Source organism: Synchiropus splendidus, chromosome 3 (genome assembly GCF_027744825.2).
Source record: "Synchiropus splendidus isolate RoL2022-P1 chromosome 3, RoL_Sspl_1.0, whole genome shotgun sequence".
Classification (NCBI taxonomy): Eukaryota; Metazoa; Chordata; class Actinopteri; order Syngnathiformes; family Callionymidae; genus Synchiropus; species Synchiropus splendidus.
This window is the reverse complement of record NC_071336.1, coordinates 29,780,864-29,800,239: the sequence shown is the minus strand read 5'-3', so window position 1 is coordinate 29,800,239 and position 19,376 is coordinate 29,780,864. Positions and strand designations below refer to the sequence as shown.

The window sequence follows — 19,376 nt, the reverse complement described above, 5'->3', positions numbered from 1 at the left end:
TTCACCCAAACAGACACTGAATGTTCTCTTTCGCAGATTCATTTTACCCACAATAAAGGCAGTCAATGCTTGTTCATGTAACCCATAAAGGATCATGGGATCAGATGTTACATTGATTTTTTGCTACCATTTGTGTAGAAATGCAGCAACCTATGTCTTGTTTTTATCGACAGAGAGGTTAGCGTGATCTGTCATTGAGTGAGTTGGCGCAGCAGCCATTTTTGTAGTCCTTGTTGCTCTTGCAACGTAAGACAGTTTTTTTGTAAACTGAAGCAAGATATAGCTTCAAATGTACACATTTTCATACGGGCAATTTAGGGCCCTTTTAAAGTCGGAAACAGAAACAGATGTCACAAATGAACATGTAACATTATGTGTGAATGAGTAACAATATTATCGATCTAACTAAATTATCTGATTTACAAATGGTAATAAATAAGGGAAATATTGCATTTTATTTCATACTAACTGAATAAAAGAAAAATAGATGCAAAAAAATAATGAATTGGCAGTTTAATCTGATTGAATCATGACAAGTATTATAATCCAAAGGCACGATTAAAAAAAAGTTCAAATTCAAATTCAAACATCAATATGTAAAAACAAGAAATGTTCTCAAACAGTGACCATAGGATCATTTTATATTGTGAGAAATGAAACGCACAAACATAATTAAAAACACATTCACAAAGAAGCTAGACTGTATTCAAAGGAATAAATGTAATAATTCTAAATTAGGAATAAAACTGAAAAGTCACTGGTGTGTTTTCTATATTGCTAGATTTCATAGCTTCTGGGGGCGCGGTCGGCCTCTGTGCTGCTTGTTGGCTAGTCTGGAAGGGAGGATAGAGGAGTCCTAACATTGATGAGAGAAGTTTAAAAACGATGAAAACCAGCCTGCTTCACTGTCATAAAGAAACTCCTTCAGGACTCGTGCTCACTCACCGTGAACCGCTCCACCTGAGGGAGGGAGAATCACTTCATCTTCGTCTGCCCTCAGCACCCAGTCCTCTGGACAACAGCATGGTTGATGAAGTGGTCCACCCGTGTAACCCCAACCCCTGCCCCAGTAACCACGTCTGCCAGGTCAACAGGAGGGGCTGCATGGACGAGTACAACTGTCAGCCGTATCTCTGCGTCCCAGGTAGCTGCAGCTGGCTTTTGCTTCGCCTTTTTACCGGAGTCTGACTCTCCGTGTGCTTTAGGTTGTAAACTGGGAGAGGCGTCGGAGTTCCTGGTGCAGCAGGACACCCGAATCCAGGTGCCGACCCGCGCCGGGCCCGCTGGCTGCTACGAGGTCTGCAGCTGCAGTCCCAGTGGACGTCTGGAGAACTGCGTGGAGATGCCCTGCGTGGACATCGAAAGGCCGTGCATCGTACAAGGACAGAGGAAGAGTGAGTCTTTGTGTCTCCGGCTGCATCCCTGATGACCTACATGGCCTGTTTCCACTGGGCGGGCGGGTCCCTTGGTGTCGGGTAGTTACCCACACATGGGGGTTTGAGGGGCTGAAATAACCCGGCCCTGGCCAATTCTTGGTGCGCTTTGGGAGTGGCCCCAATGGGGGGCGATAAGGGAACTAATACGTGTGACATTCCTGAAAAGGGTACTCCACTTGGTGGGTGCTTAAGATAGGCTTGTGGAAAAGAGACCCATTACTAGACTACAAAGATGAACCTGGTGTGCCAGAGTGTTTGGCTTTAGTTTCCTTCTCTTCCTACTCTTTTCAGGCAGGACCTGTAAAACCCACCAAAGCACTGGCTTATAGGCCTCTTATATTTTAAATTCTCATTAGCTCGACTTGCTAACTAGACCCATGGATATCATCCTTCCATCGCTCCACAGCGGCAGCTAGATATTCAGCAGATGAGAACCCAAAACTTGACTACAGAAAGCCTAAAAACGACTTATCTTTTTTACGTGTACAGAATTAGAATAGTCACTACCCCGAATTTCATGGTTACATCCAAAACCAGTCCTGCAGCCCAGGAACTTCACTGGTGTTGGCGTCATTCTTGATGTTATTTGTGTCGTCATCCTCACCGTCAGCTCATGGAAGCACTTTCCGGGTGAACTGCCAAACCTGTTCCTGCTTCGGCGGCGACATCATCTGCTCCAACAGTGAATGTCTGCACTCAGACAGCTCCGACGATGACCGCCGACACTTCACAGGTTAGTGACCACGACTCAACAGTGCTTAATATTTTCTTTTTAAACAAAAACACCTTGGTTGGATTCTGGGGCGTCACATGGCTTCACAATTGAGAGGTTCGAATAGCAGATATGATTTCAGCAGGATTTCTTCCTTTTTTTTTAACCCTAAACATTTTATTTCCCACAATTTCATCAAAATAAAAATAAAGCAGTTGAAGTAGAAGTCATAGTGGAAGAAGAAGATACACTCCCTATAGCACCTGAAGAGGAGCCGCTCACAGTTTCACTGGACTACGAGCCTCATTTTTCAAATGTTGTTTACCAGGCCAGACCCTGAGGATCACTTACCCCAGAAAAGATGGATGATGAGTGGATGGATGGTGGTCCATCGACGATATAGTGATTTTTAGTGATGGGTGGATGAGGTATCATGAAACAGTATTGCAGGGTTGGTGAAACAGTGTCCTCATTTTCAGAGGCCGCTAGATGGCGCTCTTGGTTGAGAAATGATGTGAGGTTACATTGAATTTTCTGACTTGTTTAAGTCCAAACGTTTTACAGAAGCCTCTGAAAATCAGAACTCTGTTTCATGAAACTTCATCAACCCTTCACTAGTGATTTGTAATGTGAGCAAAGCGGAGATAGACAAGAAGCTGAGGAGGTGGGGAGACAAGGAATGTGAAGGTCAGTAGCAGCAACAGAGAATACATGTGTGTGGATGAGCGCGAGGCGAGAGGAAGAGAGGTGGGGAGGGGTGGGGAGTCAAAGCAGTATTTGAGGTCAGTTATCCAGAGGAATAGCCTGAGATGAAGGAAGGTGAAGAAGAGAGCGTAGGCAGGTGGCAACAACTGTCAGAGGTGATCTGTGTTGTCAGGGGAAAGGGAAGTTTTATAGGCCAGTAGAGGTTGCTGCCATGATAAGAGGCAGGGGTGGGCCAAGAGAAAATGGGATATAATATTGATATAATATATATATTTACAGTCTATACTTATAATATACGTATATATGTATTCATATAATAACAAGGACAAAATGAAATAAAAATAGTTATACGTAAAGGATGTCTACGGCACTAGTCAAATTATACCATGACATTAAAAATGAGCTAAAATTGTCATGTGACGGTGTACTACTTGATTTTATATGCAGTATATTGTATTCACAATTCAAGGTAAAATTGTGATCGAAAAAGTGTGTGACCCAAATCACAAAAATGTCATTTTAATTTTGATGGATGAAAAATACTTTAAAAAAGTGAAAAGAAGGAAGAAAGAGAAAATGTGGTCGTTGTCTGAAGATGTTTCGTAACATTTAAAGTTGAAGTAGTAATAGTGATGAGTAAAAAATAAAAAATAATAAAGAATAAACATGGCTGTCAGAAGTGCGACCATCTTCATAGTTTAGCTTCATGAGGGTGAAGGTCATGTGAATAATGCCAAAAAGCTGCACGTGGCCCCCAGGTCACACGTTGCCTAGGTCTGGATCAGAGACTCTGAAGTCAGAGGTGACGATACTGAGGTTGTCATGGGAGTTTGTCCTAGACACAAGCTCACAACCAGGTATATTCTACTGAGCACCACAGTTTATCTAAAACAATGGGAGGGGCCACACAATGGTTCGATACTTGAGATGAACTGGTGCTAACAATCCTCTGTATCTCAGTTCTCACTTTGCTAAATCGTAAGGTACTGTGTTTACTTCCTGCATCAGCAGATACACTGGCAATAAGGTAGAATGAAGTTATAAATATTCAGAATTATTAAGACGTAAGAATCAACCATCTGCACCAGAAGTTTGCAGATGAATCATAATCATACTGGAGTAGTTTAATTTGAATGCGATTCAGGGTTCAGTGCTCAGCGACAGCTTTTATTTAACAGAAAATCAAACTGACAGTGAAAGCAGCTTGAAATGCAGAAGGTTCTCTGTGTTGTGCCAGTGAGATGCCGTCGTGAAGAGGCGGAGAAGTTAGCGTTATTTTAGTGTTTGACCAAGTTTGAGACCGAACTATTGATGTTCCTGACCAGCAGCTGCGGTTGGTGGCTTCTTCATCACTGCCATCTGCTCTGCTCCAGGTCTCCCGTGTAATTGTCCGGACCGCTTCGTCCCGGTGTGCGCCTCCAACGGCCGGACCTATCCCAGCGCCTGCATCGCTCGCTGCAAGGGCTTCAAGGACAACGAGTTTGTCTACGGCCAGTGCCGCCTCAACAACCCTTGTGCGAGGAAGCCCTGCCAGAGGAACCAGAGGTGGGTCGTCGGCGCGTGGAGCTTTCTGCCCTCTCACTGGACAATGCCGAACAGCAGTTGGAATGGTGAAAGAGAAATGGTTATTCGAAGGCTTTCAGCGGGGGTTATCAAAAGCATCTTTCTGTTTTGCCCCAAACAAAGTCAACAGCCCGATGACGAATGTGCGGCAGTGGTGGTGGCATCTCTGGAAAGGCACTCAAAGATGGATCCGGCACTTTTAAGTTGTTGTGTGGAGCCTGTTTTCACTTTCCCACCAGCGACAGGAATTTCAACACAGAAACACACAGCTCGGAGAAAGTATGAGCCAAATCAAATTTGCTTACCACCTGGTTGGCCCTGAGCTTTTTTATTTGGTTGCCATGGTGATCAAGGATGTTTGCGATGTTACGCCGCTTTTATTTACATGCGAATAATCATCTTTGTGTCCAGGTGCGTCCTGAAGTACAGTGTGTGTCTGAGCAACTCGTCCGACTGCCTGCAGTACGAGTGCGTGGGCCGGCAGCTCCCCTGCGACAAGAACAGCGTGGAGCCGGCCTGCGACACCGACGGCCTCACCCACGAGAGTCTTTGCCAGCTGCTGCAGAGCGGGAAGACCCTGGCTTTCATGGGTCACTGTCAAGTACGTCTCACGCACGCTCGCGCTTGCCACCATGGTAACTTAGCGCTAAGTCTTCGACTGTGTTCAGAATTCCTGCACGAAGCAACAGCTCGTGTGCGGCCACAACGGAGAGACCTACAGCTCCGTGTGCGAAGCCTTCTCCGACCGGGTGGCGGTGGACTACGAAGGCCCCTGTCAGGCCGTGGGCACTGTGGCCGCAGACTCTGCCTGCAGCATGATCACCTGCCCCCGACTCTCCTCGCCCGGCTGCCAGCCGGTCTACCCGCCCGGTACGTGAAGGCGGAGTCAGTTGTGCCAGCAAACATTGGGCCTGAGATGTGAGCTTCTGCTGCAGGTGCCTGCTGCCCCATCTGTGGGAACATGCTGCTGATCCTCTGGAACGAAGAGCAGATGAACACATTCTCCAAGGTAAGAGAGACATGCTAAATCATTGTGAGGGTAAAGTGGAGGTCAGGCTCGCCCCTTAAATCTGGTGGGTCACGACCAGAGAGGAACCTTCTCAGAACCAGAATTGAACAACAACAATATATCCATTTAATGGTTCCTGTCTACATATAGGATGACATTCTCAGCTAGGCTTGTTAGAGTCTGCTATATCTATGAGTTAATTCCAGATTAATGGCTAAGTAATCCCACATGTTTTTGTGTTCTAAATATAACTTAAAGGAAGAGTTTATCGACACAATAATGACCAAGTTACTCCTCTAAGTTACATATTGAACAAACACTAAAAGTGTGATTCATTTGCTATTAGTCGCAACTCAGTTTTGGTGCGATTAACTGAGATTAAAATTTATTTTTTGAAGCAACCTTGGCAGTTTTATGGTGCCTGCACTTCTTGAATCAGAAGCAGAATCTAAATCAGAATCATCTTTATTGCCATGGTCAGTGGGGATCCCACCAATATAAAATAAAATAAAATAAAATAAAATAAAATAACAAAGGCTGATCACAAATTCAACAGTCATATTCAAGTGGACCTTGCTTCCTGCTCAAGCTGCATAGCATAACATTACCTGTTGTCTAGCGGTGGCCTTTGAAACAAACGACACAAACTTGTGACACAAATAATGTGAGAGCAAGGACAGCGAAGCGAACCAGTGAGGTTCCTCAAGGATCAGTTCTGGGTCTGTTCCTATTCCTTCATTCCTTCAGTTTTCATGCTGCTTCAATCTCATATTAAAAATAATATTTGAAAGAAAAAAGCCTCAGTTCCTCAATCGAAAATGTGATTACAGTTGCTCTGTAAAATCCTTTTCAAGTCAAGGTGAGCATCTGGCGCAGAGTCGCGCTCCTGTGTTGTGCTTTTCAGGAGGAGGTTGCCTTAAGACGTTTGACGCTCATTGAAGTACTCTCAAGTAGCATGTCATTAACATCTACAAATCAAAAATCTTGCTGAAAGTATTGGTCCAGGCATACATTTACCAGCCTTCTCTTCTCTTTTCTCCTCTCCTCTCCTCTCCTCTCCTCTCCTCTCCTCTTCTTTTTTCTTTTCTTCTCTTCTCTTCTCTCCTCTCCTCTTCTCTTCTCCTCTCCTCTTCTTTTTTCTTTTCTTCTCTTCTCTCCTCTCCTCTCCTCTCCTCTCCTCTTCTTTTTTCTTTTCTTTTCTTCTCTTCTCTTCTCTTCTCTTCTCTTCTCTTCTCTTCTCTTCTCTTCTCCTCTCCTCTCCTCACCTTTCCTCTCCTCTCCTCTCCTCTTCTGTCCCTTCCTCTTCTCTTCTCTCCTGTTGCTGAGTCATCACTGTTTTGCAAGTGTCAGTCCACGTGCAAGATGATAAAGAAAACAATAATTTTTCTTGTTTCATTTGAGCGGCATACAAACAAGCGCTTATTTATGTTATGATAATGTGTGTGAGTGACAGGGGGCCAACTATGTTTTCTGATTTGTTTTTAATGGTGTTGACTTGTTTACGAATGCTGATGCATCATTTTGACAGCAGAATGGAACGCTGCCGCGACAGACTGTCTTGAGTGTGTTCATCATTCATTCATCCATCTTCTGCTGCTCAACTTAAACCCGGGACAGGAGTTCCTGCGACGCTTTCTGACAGCAGAAGAGCCACACACACCAACAGAAAGAGAGTCCTGTCTCACCTCTCACTCTTGTCGTCTAGCTGAACAGGAACCAGCCGGTGACCGTCCGTGGTGTCCTGCAGATCCTGAGGCTCCATGTGTCCGTGCCTCAGTGCGACGTCTTTGGCTATCTCAGCATCGACCACGAGCTGGTTGTTCTTGTCATACCAGTGGAGGAGCACCCGACAGCCCTGCAGGTAACGCAGCTATCTGCCTCAGGGGCTTCCTGTTACTTCAGGGTCAGTTTCTCAGTATTAAATTAAACTTTGAAGACTTTTTTATTCAGCTTTCTTTGGCATTTCCTTTCAGAGGTCTCTGATCTCCACATGTCTAAACCCTCTGGCCAACACTGTGTCCAAACTTCTCCACACATCCTACTCATGAACTTGTTTCTCACCTTGGCCTTCACCTGTCACTCCCACTGAAACCCCCAGAATCTTCGGACTCTTCTGACTCTGCCTCCCGAGTCTCTAAACCATCCATCATGGCAGCTCTCATCACTGTCACCATCTATTCCGTGCAGCCTTCACTCGCTTCTTCACCTCCAATAGTCTCTCCACCCCTCTCTCCGCATCTTCATTTTTCCTTGTGCCTTACCCTCATTTGATTCAAGTCTATCAGCTGGTAATGGGAAAAAAGAAAAACATAAAAACAGTCAGAACAATTATCATCAAACCAGATGAATTCAACAGCCAAGTCTTAAGAGGCCCACAGCCTCTTTATTTTATTTATGAAAATTGGAGGGAAAAAAAGAAAGAGAAAGACAGAAAATATATATATTTATATATTATATATATATGAAATTTGAATATTATATAGCTATAATATTAAAACTATCATACTATTCTATAGAAAGAGAAAGTCAGAAAATATTCATATATATATATTTCCAATTTATACAGAATGCTTTGTCATTTTTAAATACATTTATTATATTTCATAAATAAAATGAAATTCATATAACATACGAGCCTAGTGTATACTTCCATTGACCAACATGATACATTTCTATAATCAGCTAAAGCGTATTGATCACGCATGTGCATTAAAGGAACCAGCAACTCGTGGCGAGATATACCGCAATAAAGCTGGTGTTGCAATAAAGCAAATTTAACTGACCATGAGACGTCACCTGATGAAATCCTAACCCGAACAGAAGAGGAGACATGAATCTAAACAGTAAAATAAGGGTTGAAAAATCACCCCATGTTTGAGCAGGTTTGAAAGTGCAGCGTTAAAAGTAGTTATAATGTGGTAGATGAACTTTAAACTTGCAGAAGTCAAAGTCGAATTTTACTGTGGAGCGTGGAGAATTGGCCAAGCTCTGAGAAATGAAAAGGACTGGAGTTGAAATGACACCGTGCTCTTCATTGATCACCCACGGAAACACACCCACCTCGGCGCGTATTATTGAGACCGGTGCGTCCTCTGTGTCCTGTGATGTAACTCACCTTGCTGGAGCCGGCGTGAAAGATGAGGCGAGCAAAACAAAGGCTCCGCTCTGTCATCATTACTCTGGTGACCGTTGATCTCCTCCATCTCGTCGATAAGAGCCGAGTGAGTTGGAGCGATCTGAACGTCTGCGGTATAGACGAAACGTGGAGTAATGTCATGAGCGTGAGGAGGCTGTGCGATCGATGCGGCGAGTTGACACGGAGACGGTACAGCGAGGTCACCGTGTGCTTGTGCTTTCAGATCGAAGCCTGCAGTAAGGAAGCGGAGAAGATTGATTCCCTCATCAACTACGGCAGCCCCACGCTCGTCTCCCACGTACCCCTCTCTGCTTTCCTGGCCTCCAAGATCCAGACCTCCTCCATCCGCTCCTCGGCGGGGGCACCTGCTCCGCTTCACGCCGCCCTCTCTTTCATCCTGTGCGTCTTTGCCACCATGAGTCCACGCCTCACCGCCGGCTGCTAAGGTTTGGACTGACAGGCGGTTCAGGGAATCTGTGGACGACGGCTGCGGCCGACTCACCTAAGCGTCTTACAATCAAGAAGGTCAAAAGCTCTTATCGCTCAAAAAGCTTCTACAAGGACAGTATTATGCAGGATGAGCTTTATATTCCCTCAGTGTTCTGTGTGTGAGTGTGTGAGAGAGAGAGATCTATAAGAAGTGTTTATACCAGCAGTATTAATCTATTGATTCCACAAGCTCAGCGCTGAAGGCTGTTAGATCCAGGTGTAAATGTGTTTCCTTTGATGTGGCTTTGATGTCACTTGATGTAGCTCAGGCTTCATTTTTTTGGGGTCGGAATTGTTTTCTGTCCAGTATTTGTGCATGAAAGTGTTTGAACCTCAGCAGTGTTAGCGCGGCTGGCTGCCGTCGCACGGCTCCAAAGTCTGATCATGATCTGACAATCTTGTTTTGTTGTTTAGTCCAGTTTTGCCGAATCACTTTATCTGATGTGGTGTGTCAGCGACGCCTTGGCGGACGGCATGAAAGAACTGAGGTCGGTTCTTTTGGTTTTCTCTTGGATTTGTCTGTCTTTGAGGGGAGAAAAATGTCTGGAGATCCAAAGTAGATGTCGGGGTCTTGTTCACGAGTCCGGGAAGGAAGGGCGGAGCTTGTAGTCAAGACCAGGACCAAGACCCAGCCCAGCTCAGAATACAGACGCATCATTCTATTAGTCTTTCAGAGACTCACTTTTATTTCTTTCTGCAAAAGAAACAGTTTTGAAACTTACTTACTCAAGAACTGAAATGCAGTCATTGGAACTAACTAGTAGTTTGTTTCGTATTCAGTTTGGTCTGAACAGTCGGTGTGATGTCTTCAGTCGTAAGCTCTCAAATGACCCATGTTGTCAAGAGTTGCTCGTTGAAGTTGCTCCGGCATCTTGCTGAGATGCCTCCTGGAAGCTTGGCAAGGTGTTCCAGGTAGCTCGGAAGACTCCCAGGACTATGTTTCTTGTTTGACCCGATAGCACCTCTTCAGTTAGGGAAGTGTTCTCTGATGAGATTTACTTCACCTGCTGCCCCCTGGACCTGACCTTGGTTGAATCTGCATCCAGTTTGCTTTCTGGGTCCTTGTACTGTTCCGTGATCCCATTTGCCCATGAAGTAAAAGGCAGAACCTCTATGGGTGCACATGCATTTTGGCAACCGAAGTGGAGCGAAGTGCAGTTGTTCCTCAAGATTCCCAAAAGGGTTACCTACAAAAGACAGCACACTATGATAGATGGAAGACAGATCGCAGAATACTTGCCTGTCAGCAAGCTGGTTCAAGCTTTGAATCTAGCTCTGGACCTTTCTGGGCAGAGTTTGCATGTTCTCCCTGTGGCTGTGTGGGTTTTCTGTGGGCACTCCGGTTTCCTCCCATAGCCCAAAGACATGCTCTCCAGGTTAATTGGACAAACTAAAATGACCTGTCCAGGGTGTTTTCTTGACCGCTGGGATAGGCTCCAGCACTACCCGCAACCCTGAACAGGACTAAGCGCTGGTTAACTGAACTGGATGTCTGTGTAGATGGCGCTAAGAGCCACTTCCATTGCCAAAATGCACACATTTTTTTGACGTCGCCGACTGTTAAACAGGTCTGTTGACCCCATGGATCATGCAAACACTCCAAAACAAAGCTCTTGATGCTGGTTCCAGTGAAGCCACCGGTGAACACCACCTCAGATAAAGTGAGCCAGCGGTGGGTCTTTGAGGCCAGTAGTTTTCAGACGAAAGGGACCAGGCCTGTCTGTAAATATTCACTCAAGCCATTCTGACAACCAAAGGACAATCAAGCCAGTCGCTACCCACAGTCCAGTTCGGGTGTGAATGAAGTATTAATGAAAATGCAATAACATGATATTTTTGAAGATTTGTCTTTATGTTTTATATGTATGTTCTCAAACAATGTGTCTCCTTTATTGCATGATGACAATGATGACTCGTACGTTGGTGTGTTACTGTGTAGGCAGCTCTGTAGCAGGGAACTCTCCTCTAGCGACGTGGTCTTTATCAGTATTTCCGGGACCTTTGAAGGATTTTTCTATTTATTCCATGTTACGTTTGAAGCCTCACCTCACAGACTAGAGCGATCATGTTTCACAGGTCGAATCTTTGTACGATTAATCCTGCCACATTACAACGTCTGTGTCGATGAACTATGTTTTCGCCTTCAGACTTTTAAGCAGATGGATTTGACACAAATATGCTAATGGTTGGCATCGATGGATTCAGGTTTGCTTTTCATATTGATTTCCTGAATGCTCTGCTGGATTGTTTCAACAATTCTCCTGTGATTGTTCAGCGACGACGCATAAACCAATCACTCATGGAAATTAAAAGACTGACCCTTCTGATGAATTGAAGTGAATTAAACCTTCTATTTGTTCTCAGGCTGATGCTGTGTATACAGTTTTGCTCGCTGTTTTCAAAAGGAACATCATACAGACTACATTGTTTTTTTAAAAAAAGTTTTTACACTAGACTGCATAAATATGCTGTGGAGTGCCATCATGCAGTGAAACTGGTGACGTGCGTGCTCTCCTTGAGGCCCATTCATGCTCAGTGTTATGTACATTTCTTCCGTATTTCTGCAAGTTTCCACGAAGCTTAGTGACACGGACCAAATGGAGCAGTACCAGCTGTAACCACGGGGGCAGTGTTGCTGTTTCTACCCGATGCATAGCTCTAATGAGGCATGAAGCAGACATAACAATGGCGGAAATCCCTTTACAATTTCTCATAAATGGACCTTTAGCCTGTGCACCTCCAGTTGTGTGTAAATGTAAAGATCCCACTTTAATAGCAGGGACCTATAAAATGCATTTAAAAGACATTCACTATAGATGTTTAAGACCCTAAAACTCCCAAATCTCCATCTTTGCCAGACTTTTTTTTCGGGCAGGAAAAATTGGGTTTTCACCAAAACTTATTGAAATATTCCTGTTTACATGTAAATGTGTAACTGCAGAAGATGCGCATTACTCGCTTTGGCTGAGTAAAGTACAGCATCCACATGTGGAGCCACAGCAACAAACACAAGGGTGTTGTCGCAAGGGTTAACTCAAGTTGATGGAGTATTACCACCTGATACGTGAGTACAGTCTGGCAGTGGGGCTTGATGTATTTTAAAACAGGTTTCTATCTGGCATCAGTGTTACAAGCCTTTAAAAATGGCTGCCCAACATGAGTTCATTCACTCATTGTGCTGCTGAAAACAAACGGATTTATATATATTTCTATTTGGCTACTTAGCCAGCAGATTGTCTCTTTCATTGCTAAGGTGTCTGCGACACTAAAGTGCCAGCATGTGATAAGGACTGTTAAGAATATGGTGATGTATTTACCTCGGACTGAGTGTCATTATTAGTTATTGATCAACTTCTTGTAGGGCCGCACAGAGCCAGTATCTCTGGTGAATTAAATGTCTTTGTTCCCTGATATCTCAAGTGTCTCTGCTAAAGCTACTGCAATGTCAATACAAGGAAGAATAAGGAATAATAAAAATGCAATACAACACATTTGTGTTTTGTTTCGACATGCTTGTGTTCATTCAAGAAGTGTGCGTACAAGACGGAGGAGTTCAGAGGGAGGTGGCAGGATGTGCTGAAGGGCAGAGGTGAGCTGAGTGACTTGGGACAGGAAGACGGGCTTGAGTTTAAATGGCGGAAGTTGAGGCAGGAAGAATGTTTTTCAGAGGTTTGTGTTGGGAAAATGCAGCCGTAATGGTGGGGGAACTGCAAAGAAAGTGTAAAGTCTTCTGTCAGGGAAGAGGAAGGAGGACTTGGTGGTGGTGTGTCCAGTTCCAGAAATGGATCAGGAAGCAAATAAACTACGAGAGATGAGGAGAGTCCAGCAAATGGCTTAGTGCAGTCAGGTATCGTGAGTGGTATGGAAGACTGGAAGGAAGAAAAAGGTGACTGGATACGTCAAGGAACTAATGAATGAAGAAAGAGAAGAGGACTGGAAAAGGTGGAGGATGAATCAGGTAGAGGAAACTAGCAAGATGGAAGTAAGAGGCAGACCCAGACCAGACTGTTCATTGAGATCTCTCTGCTGAAAACATAGGAGAGGAGCAATTTTTGAGGGGTCAAGCTGATGAGTCACACCGTGAAGGTTATTATCGGTGAGCAGCAGTGTGGTTTCATGATCAGAGAGAGAGATCACAGATCTGCTATTTACACTGAGGATGTTGATGGAAAAGCACAGAGGAGGTCTGATGGAATTACACTCAGTCTTTGTGGATCTGAAGAAAGAGTTGGACTGTATGAGGAAGTCAGGATGGAGGGATCAAGAGTAGGAGCATTGTCTTGTTTGCTCTTGTTATGGACAGCCTGATGGATGACGTTAGGGGGGAGCCTTTATAGGCCATTATGTTTGCTGATGATATAGTGATCTGTAGAGTGTAAAGAGGAGTTGTAGAAGAAGAAGGAAAGGTGGAGGCACAAGCTGGAGAGAAGAGGTATGAGGCTCAGTAGAAGCAAGACTGAAGAGAGAGGCAGGAGGAAGATGAAGGAGATCAGAGGGGGATCAGTCATACAGAGCGATGGACAGAGGTTAAGAGAGGCGAAGAGGAGAGTGCAGGCAGGGTGGAAGAGTGGTCAGACTTGCCATGATGTGTGGGTTAGAGACAGCAGCTCTTACATGAGGACAGGAAGTCAGAGGTGGCAGCGATAAAGAGGCTCAGGTTTTCTTTGGGAGTGACCAGGGCGGACAAGATATGTCATAAGGATTTGTCTGCTCAGTCACAACTTAGCAACGTGACATATGGAACACAAACAATGAAAACAAGAACTAGCAGCTAGTTCCCACTGCAGTAAAAAATGATGCGTTACTTGAGTGGAACCACCAAGCCGATTCAGTTTGCCATGATAAAGCCGACAGCCTCTGTGATCTAGTTTATTGTTATATCTGGACATAAAACAGAAAACTCAACACAGCTTCAGCAAAGGAACATGACAGCATGAGTCTTGTTAGATTCATTTGAGATGTCTTCACTGGGCTTGTCTTTTCACCCTGCATTTGGAGCTGAATGTGAAAGACGACAGAGGACTTGGGCTTGACAGAAGCTTCCATGCTGCTTCAATGCAAAACAGATTGAGATGTCCAAGCTCTTATTTTAAGAACCAGTTAGCCTCAGCGGTTTGAGGCCGACACCCTCTATTTTTCTCCCAGCAGCATTAGAAAGTCCAATATGAGGATTTACTGACAAACAGTGCAGCTGAAAAAGCTGCTCCTGGACTTGATCTCCACTACGACTCCTCGCTCTGCTTTTCTTTTTATAATCGCATCTTTGGGGTGGTTGAAATCTCTTCATTTTTCTTTGATCCTTTCAACTTGCAAATGTGGACTTAAATCCTAGATGAGGATCTGGCTTTCCAGGACCCCCACATCTTCACACAACCTGTAGGGCCCCCTACAGGACAGTGGTTGAACTGGCTCCTCGCATCGATAACATCACCTTCACAGTTGTCGGTCATTTGTGACTCATGACTCCTGACATCAACGTCTGCAGGAATAGCATGCTGCTCCGATAAACCCCAGAATCACCGCTGTGGCACATGCATAGATCATCACTGTGAGGTAGAACTTGGCCAGAGGTGAAAACTGGTCCGTATCTGAGATGAACGAAATGACCTTTATCAGCCAGACGGTGGTGATGACTGATGTTCCAGTGGCTATCAGCAATATGCCCAGGTTGTTCCCATTCACCCGATCTGTCATAACACCATTATTTTATTTTATTTTTTATAAGGTTTTATAAGGTTTCCCGTAGACAAAGGTTGGAAGAGAGCGATGCCCCTTTTATGCCTCCTCATCTTCTTAGTGTTGTCTCTGACTCCTTTGATCACCTTAGATTGGCTTTCATGTCTTTCTTCACAGGTGATCCTGTGCTTCATGGTAGCAAACTCTGCCCTGAAGAAACAGGGCTGGACACCAGAGGATAGACAGAAAGTGATTCAACAGTAGGGGGCAGTATTACAACCAGACGCTCTGTTGTATGCACGAGGACTGACAAGTAAGTAACAATAGATTGCCACTGTGATGTGGCATGTTAGTGAGGTGTACTGGATAAATAGTTGTGCACAGACACAGTTGAGCAGTCACTTATTTACCCATGGAGCTTCATGGAACTCTTGTGAGGGGGCAAAGTTTGAATTTGAGTAAACATTACAGGTGGAAAAATGGAAAGAGGTCGCTAACGTCAAAAGAAATGTGACTCTTCACTTGTGTCAAACACAAACACCATGGTGCAAACGCACCGGTTCAGCAAAATGTTTAAATATTTGAAGTGCACTGAAAGTTCGGAGACGACGGAGACGACGGAGACGAGGATGAGAAGGCCGACGAAAGGGTCGGTGGTGAAGTGGTGCAATTCAGACACACGCACACAATGACCCTATTTCACTGCAAGGGAAACATGGCCTTTTTTTGGTAAATCCTTCAGAAAAAGGATTCATATCTCACACGAGACTCAAGAAAATAACAATAATACGGATGAGAATGTGATCTATAATCTTCATGACCGATGCCCTTTCTCTGTTTTGAACGCAGAAATGTCGATATGTCTTGTTTAGAGATTCTTTTGGTCTCCAGCTGGGAATGACTTTGAATTGCTTGATCTATCTCTCTGGTTTGGGCCCTGGACGACTGAAGTCACCAACTCTGGTTTCCTCCCATAGTCCCAAAACATACAGAGGTTAGTTGAAGACACTAACTTGAGCATGTGCGTGTGGTATGACCTGGCAGATCCCAGGAAGGTAGGGGATGGATTGGCCATTTCATTTGGCGACGAAAACATCATCTCACGTTCGGATCTCGTTCATACATAAGCCACAGCTGTCCATAATGTGCGGTTGCAGTGGTGCTGTCTGCACCGTAGAAGGTCAATGGTGTATCCAGCTTAAAAATGCATGAGGATCACTTCTAAACTAGTTTGAAAAAGTCCAGCATGGAAACGGACTCATGAAACAAACTGGGCAATGTTCTGAACTGGAATCATCAACTCCTCACACCTTTTATTGACATTCAATTGCTCAAAATGCACTGGTTTTGCCCGCGTGTTCTGACACCACAGTTGGTCTCAGCTGCTGCTTCTCATCTCTGGACTCCAGGAGATTGGCACCAAGGACAAAGCTGCGGTCACATGGGCAAAAACAACACATTTTGAGCGCTTTAATGTCAATGAATGTGATTTCATCGCTTTGATGTGACAAGGCTCAGTATTTTGGCAGCATGACGCTCTTTAGCCTGTAAAAATACATATATTAGCCTCATGGTCTGAACCGCAAGTAGCGGCTTATAGTCCAGAGATTACGGGAACTCAATTTGAAATTGGTTAAGGTTAGGGTTAAGGGAAGAGAAGCATTCTAGCCAATGAGAAGTGAGGGAGGCGGAACCTTCCCCTACTAACCTCTGGGGTTGGCAAACATGCAACTTGGCGTGCAGGGTGTCCTTGTGTCACATGTTTCTATTTCGGTGGGACATTGAACTAAGTTTGGTACTGTGTTCAAACACATCATGGCCATTCCATGAAGTTGGAACCAAAACGTTTAGAAACTTTTTCTGTCAATGGGTGCTTTATTTGGCCTTGAAGACGTCTTGAATTTTCTTCTTCTTGCCATCTTAAACTTGCAGATTCAATGAAGCCCATAAAGAACTGGCTGATTCCACACAGAACAGCTCCACGGTTGATAAAACTCAGTCTTCATTTTTACTGCAATACGGACATTGACTCGCATTCATAATCCTCATCTATTGATGCAGAACCCACTCAAGTTAAACTTTTCCCTGATGCAAAAGTACATCCAAATAACGTTAGTGGAGAAAAACACGACCACACAATGCTACGCCCGGCGCTACGATAGAAATCACACAAGTAGGAGACGTGAAGTTGCATTTTATTGAACTGAAAAACAAACTTGAGTATCGAGGGCCATCCTCTGTGAGTCGTTAAATGGATTTTTTCAAGTGCGGTGCTGTCAAGTGGCGAGCGAATCTCAAGCTAGCTGCTTTTGGAGAGCTTATAAACCAGATATTTACAGTTGGTGGCCCAATGTTGCAATGGCCCATTTAAGACCTAAATTTCAGTTGGTGGTTTGAACCGTTCCACAGGCTTCATGAACCTCCAAGCCTGAGATTCATGAGCTGGCACCACTTCAGTCCGATGTTTGCATTCAGTGGCCGTCGTTCTTACACACTTCATTTTCATGTTTCTGTAGTGAGCAGGAACTCATCTTCTGAGTGAGGGCTGAAGGTCGGACGTCCACATTTTTGAGCCGCTAAACCCAAGCTAACTCTGAATTTCTGCTAACTTGTTTTTCAGTCCGGCCAGAGCTGGAATGGAGACGTGTCCCAGGTGTCTCCTGGTAGGCAGCCCACTTCCACAGCACCAAAAAGGAGGACTCTGCAGCATTTAGGGAAGCGTAAATAATTGCGATTTATGGAGTTGTGTACTCCCTAAAACAATAGAATATTCTACATGACAACATGAAACACTGGTTGACACTGTTGCCCTTCTACTGGGCAACATCCACCAGCTCCGACTGGGGGATCCCAAGACGCTCGCCAGGTCAGTGAAGAGACATAATCCCTCCACCTGGTCCTGGGTCCACCCCTCTGTTTTCTCCAAGCTGGCTGTTCCTGGAACACCTCCAGAGGGAGGCGCCCTGGGGGCATCCTCATGAAATGCCAGAACCACCTCAGCCGACTCTATGCAGAGAAGCAGTGACTCTACTCCCCAAGTGCACCTTATCTCTAAGGGAGACGCCCACCACACGTCGGAGACAACTCATATCAGCCGCTTGTATATTATAATATCACTGAATAAAAAGGAGAGAAAAATAATTCTGGAGAAGTTTATGGCCACGGTATTTTTATTTATTCAAGGTGCACAGTTTCAGAAAGAAGAACTTTTATGATCCTGAAAGGTGCAAATGGAGTTTAGATAAAAACTAAATAAACAGAAATCAATCTTAAGACCACAGTTTTCAATACCTAGCCAATAAAAAGAGTGTGTTCTTTGCAACTGAAGAAAAAATAGCTGTCCACATAGGTGTGTATGTGATAAACTTGAGCTCTCCGGTGGATATTGAGTCATCTTGAGGTGATGTTGCTTCTCGAATAAGCGGCAGGGAAGACGTACCCACAGCACCTCTGCTGCTCTGATGCTTGTCAGTGATAGCCTGCCTTTCAATAGCCCCCTTCCCTCCGGTACTTCCGCATCCTACAGACAGAATGCAGTGCACATGCGGGTCACCCTTACTGCCTTTAGCGATAAATGTAGGTTCTTTTGACCCCAAAAAAAGGGGGGGGACTCTGTGTCTGGAGGAATTAAAAACTGGAACATCTGCCCGAAAACTGGACATATAGACACACTAGTTGTTGGGCTGCAACCCAGGAGGATTAGCATCAGTTAACCCATTATTTTCTTCTTTGTCTCAGAGCAGGTTGCCTCAACAAGCCAGCCTTAACTACCTTGCTCCTCCTCCCTGGTCACATCTATTCATTCCTCATGTCCTCCTTTATTTCATCCATGCACCTACAACAGTTGTCTTCCTCTCCCATTGCTGACCTTCTTGTCGTGTCTCTCCTCTCCACGTATCCATCCAGACCACTGCCTCCCTAACTTTGCCCCAACTCTACACGAGCATCTTCAACTTAGACTCTTCATGACTCTCTTTGTGTCGGACCTGTAGAACTCCATATAAACTATAACTGTCTATAAACGTGATCTGAATCTCAGAAAGAACTAATTCCAAGTTGAACAGGACAAACGTCACTTCATCCAACTCCTCACTGTGGTCCACTGGGGCTTGCTGCTCCTTTTGGTGTTTCAGCAAGACCAGTTTTTAGCAGTCGCAGCAAATATTGACAATATTTTGGGGTCCTTGTCCACTTGTGCCAGGACACTTGTTTTTTGTTTTTTTTCATGTAGCTTCACTGCTACTTCTTTTAGCATTTTAAATAACTATAGAGGGATTTGGGGCAACTCGGCGGTGTCACTTGCAGCAGTGAGGTGCGCTCTCCTCATCTCTAGTCACATGCTATTGGACATGTCAGAGTAGAACCCATATTTCTCATTGTAAATCGATGCCATGTTGAGTTGTCTATCATGTGTGGTAAGGAGAGGGTGATTTAACGTGAGAGCTCAGGTGGTCCATAATTCTGGACTCCAGTCAGAGTTGAGCTGAGATACTTCCCTGGCATGTCTCTCATAAGCAAGTCTCAATGGGCGTCATGTTCTAGCTTCATCACGTGCAAGTAGAAGAGCCACATTCCTGGCTTGTGCGTCTGGACTTTGTCGTTCTTGAGAGTCTAAAGCTCCGACTACACCTCCATCACCGACCCCATCTG

The 19,376-nt window shown here is 44.7% G+C and overlaps 1 protein-coding gene across 3 annotated transcripts in view; it reads left to right on the top strand.

Moving 5' to 3' along the window:
- Positions 1-17,816, top strand: part of reck (reversion-inducing-cysteine-rich protein with kazal motifs) — a 59,023-nt gene extending 41,207 nt beyond the window's left edge. The window contains exons 13-23 of one of the 3 annotated variants that reach the window (XR_008414216.1): positions 1,001-1,144; positions 1,206-1,394; positions 2,047-2,169; positions 4,227-4,398; positions 4,828-5,017; positions 5,085-5,286; positions 5,352-5,425; positions 7,131-7,286; positions 8,785-9,538; positions 14,904-15,039; positions 17,347-17,816. Coding sequence is in view for 1 of the 3 variants with exons in the window: in XM_053860706.1 (XP_053716681.1) it covers positions 1,001-1,144; positions 1,206-1,394; positions 2,047-2,169; positions 4,227-4,398; positions 4,828-5,017; positions 5,085-5,286; positions 5,352-5,425; positions 7,131-7,286; positions 8,785-9,006 (1,472 nt within the window). In the remaining 2 variants the exon portion in view is untranslated. Of the gene's footprint in view, positions 1-1,000; positions 1,145-1,205; positions 1,395-2,046; positions 2,170-4,226; positions 4,399-4,827; positions 5,018-5,084; positions 5,287-5,351; positions 5,426-7,130; positions 7,287-8,784; positions 13,000-14,903; positions 15,040-17,346 lie in introns of those variants that run through there. The other 2 variants (XR_008414215.1, XM_053860706.1) reach the window with 2 other exon arrangements.
- Positions 17,817-19,376: the final 1,560 nt, after the last annotated feature.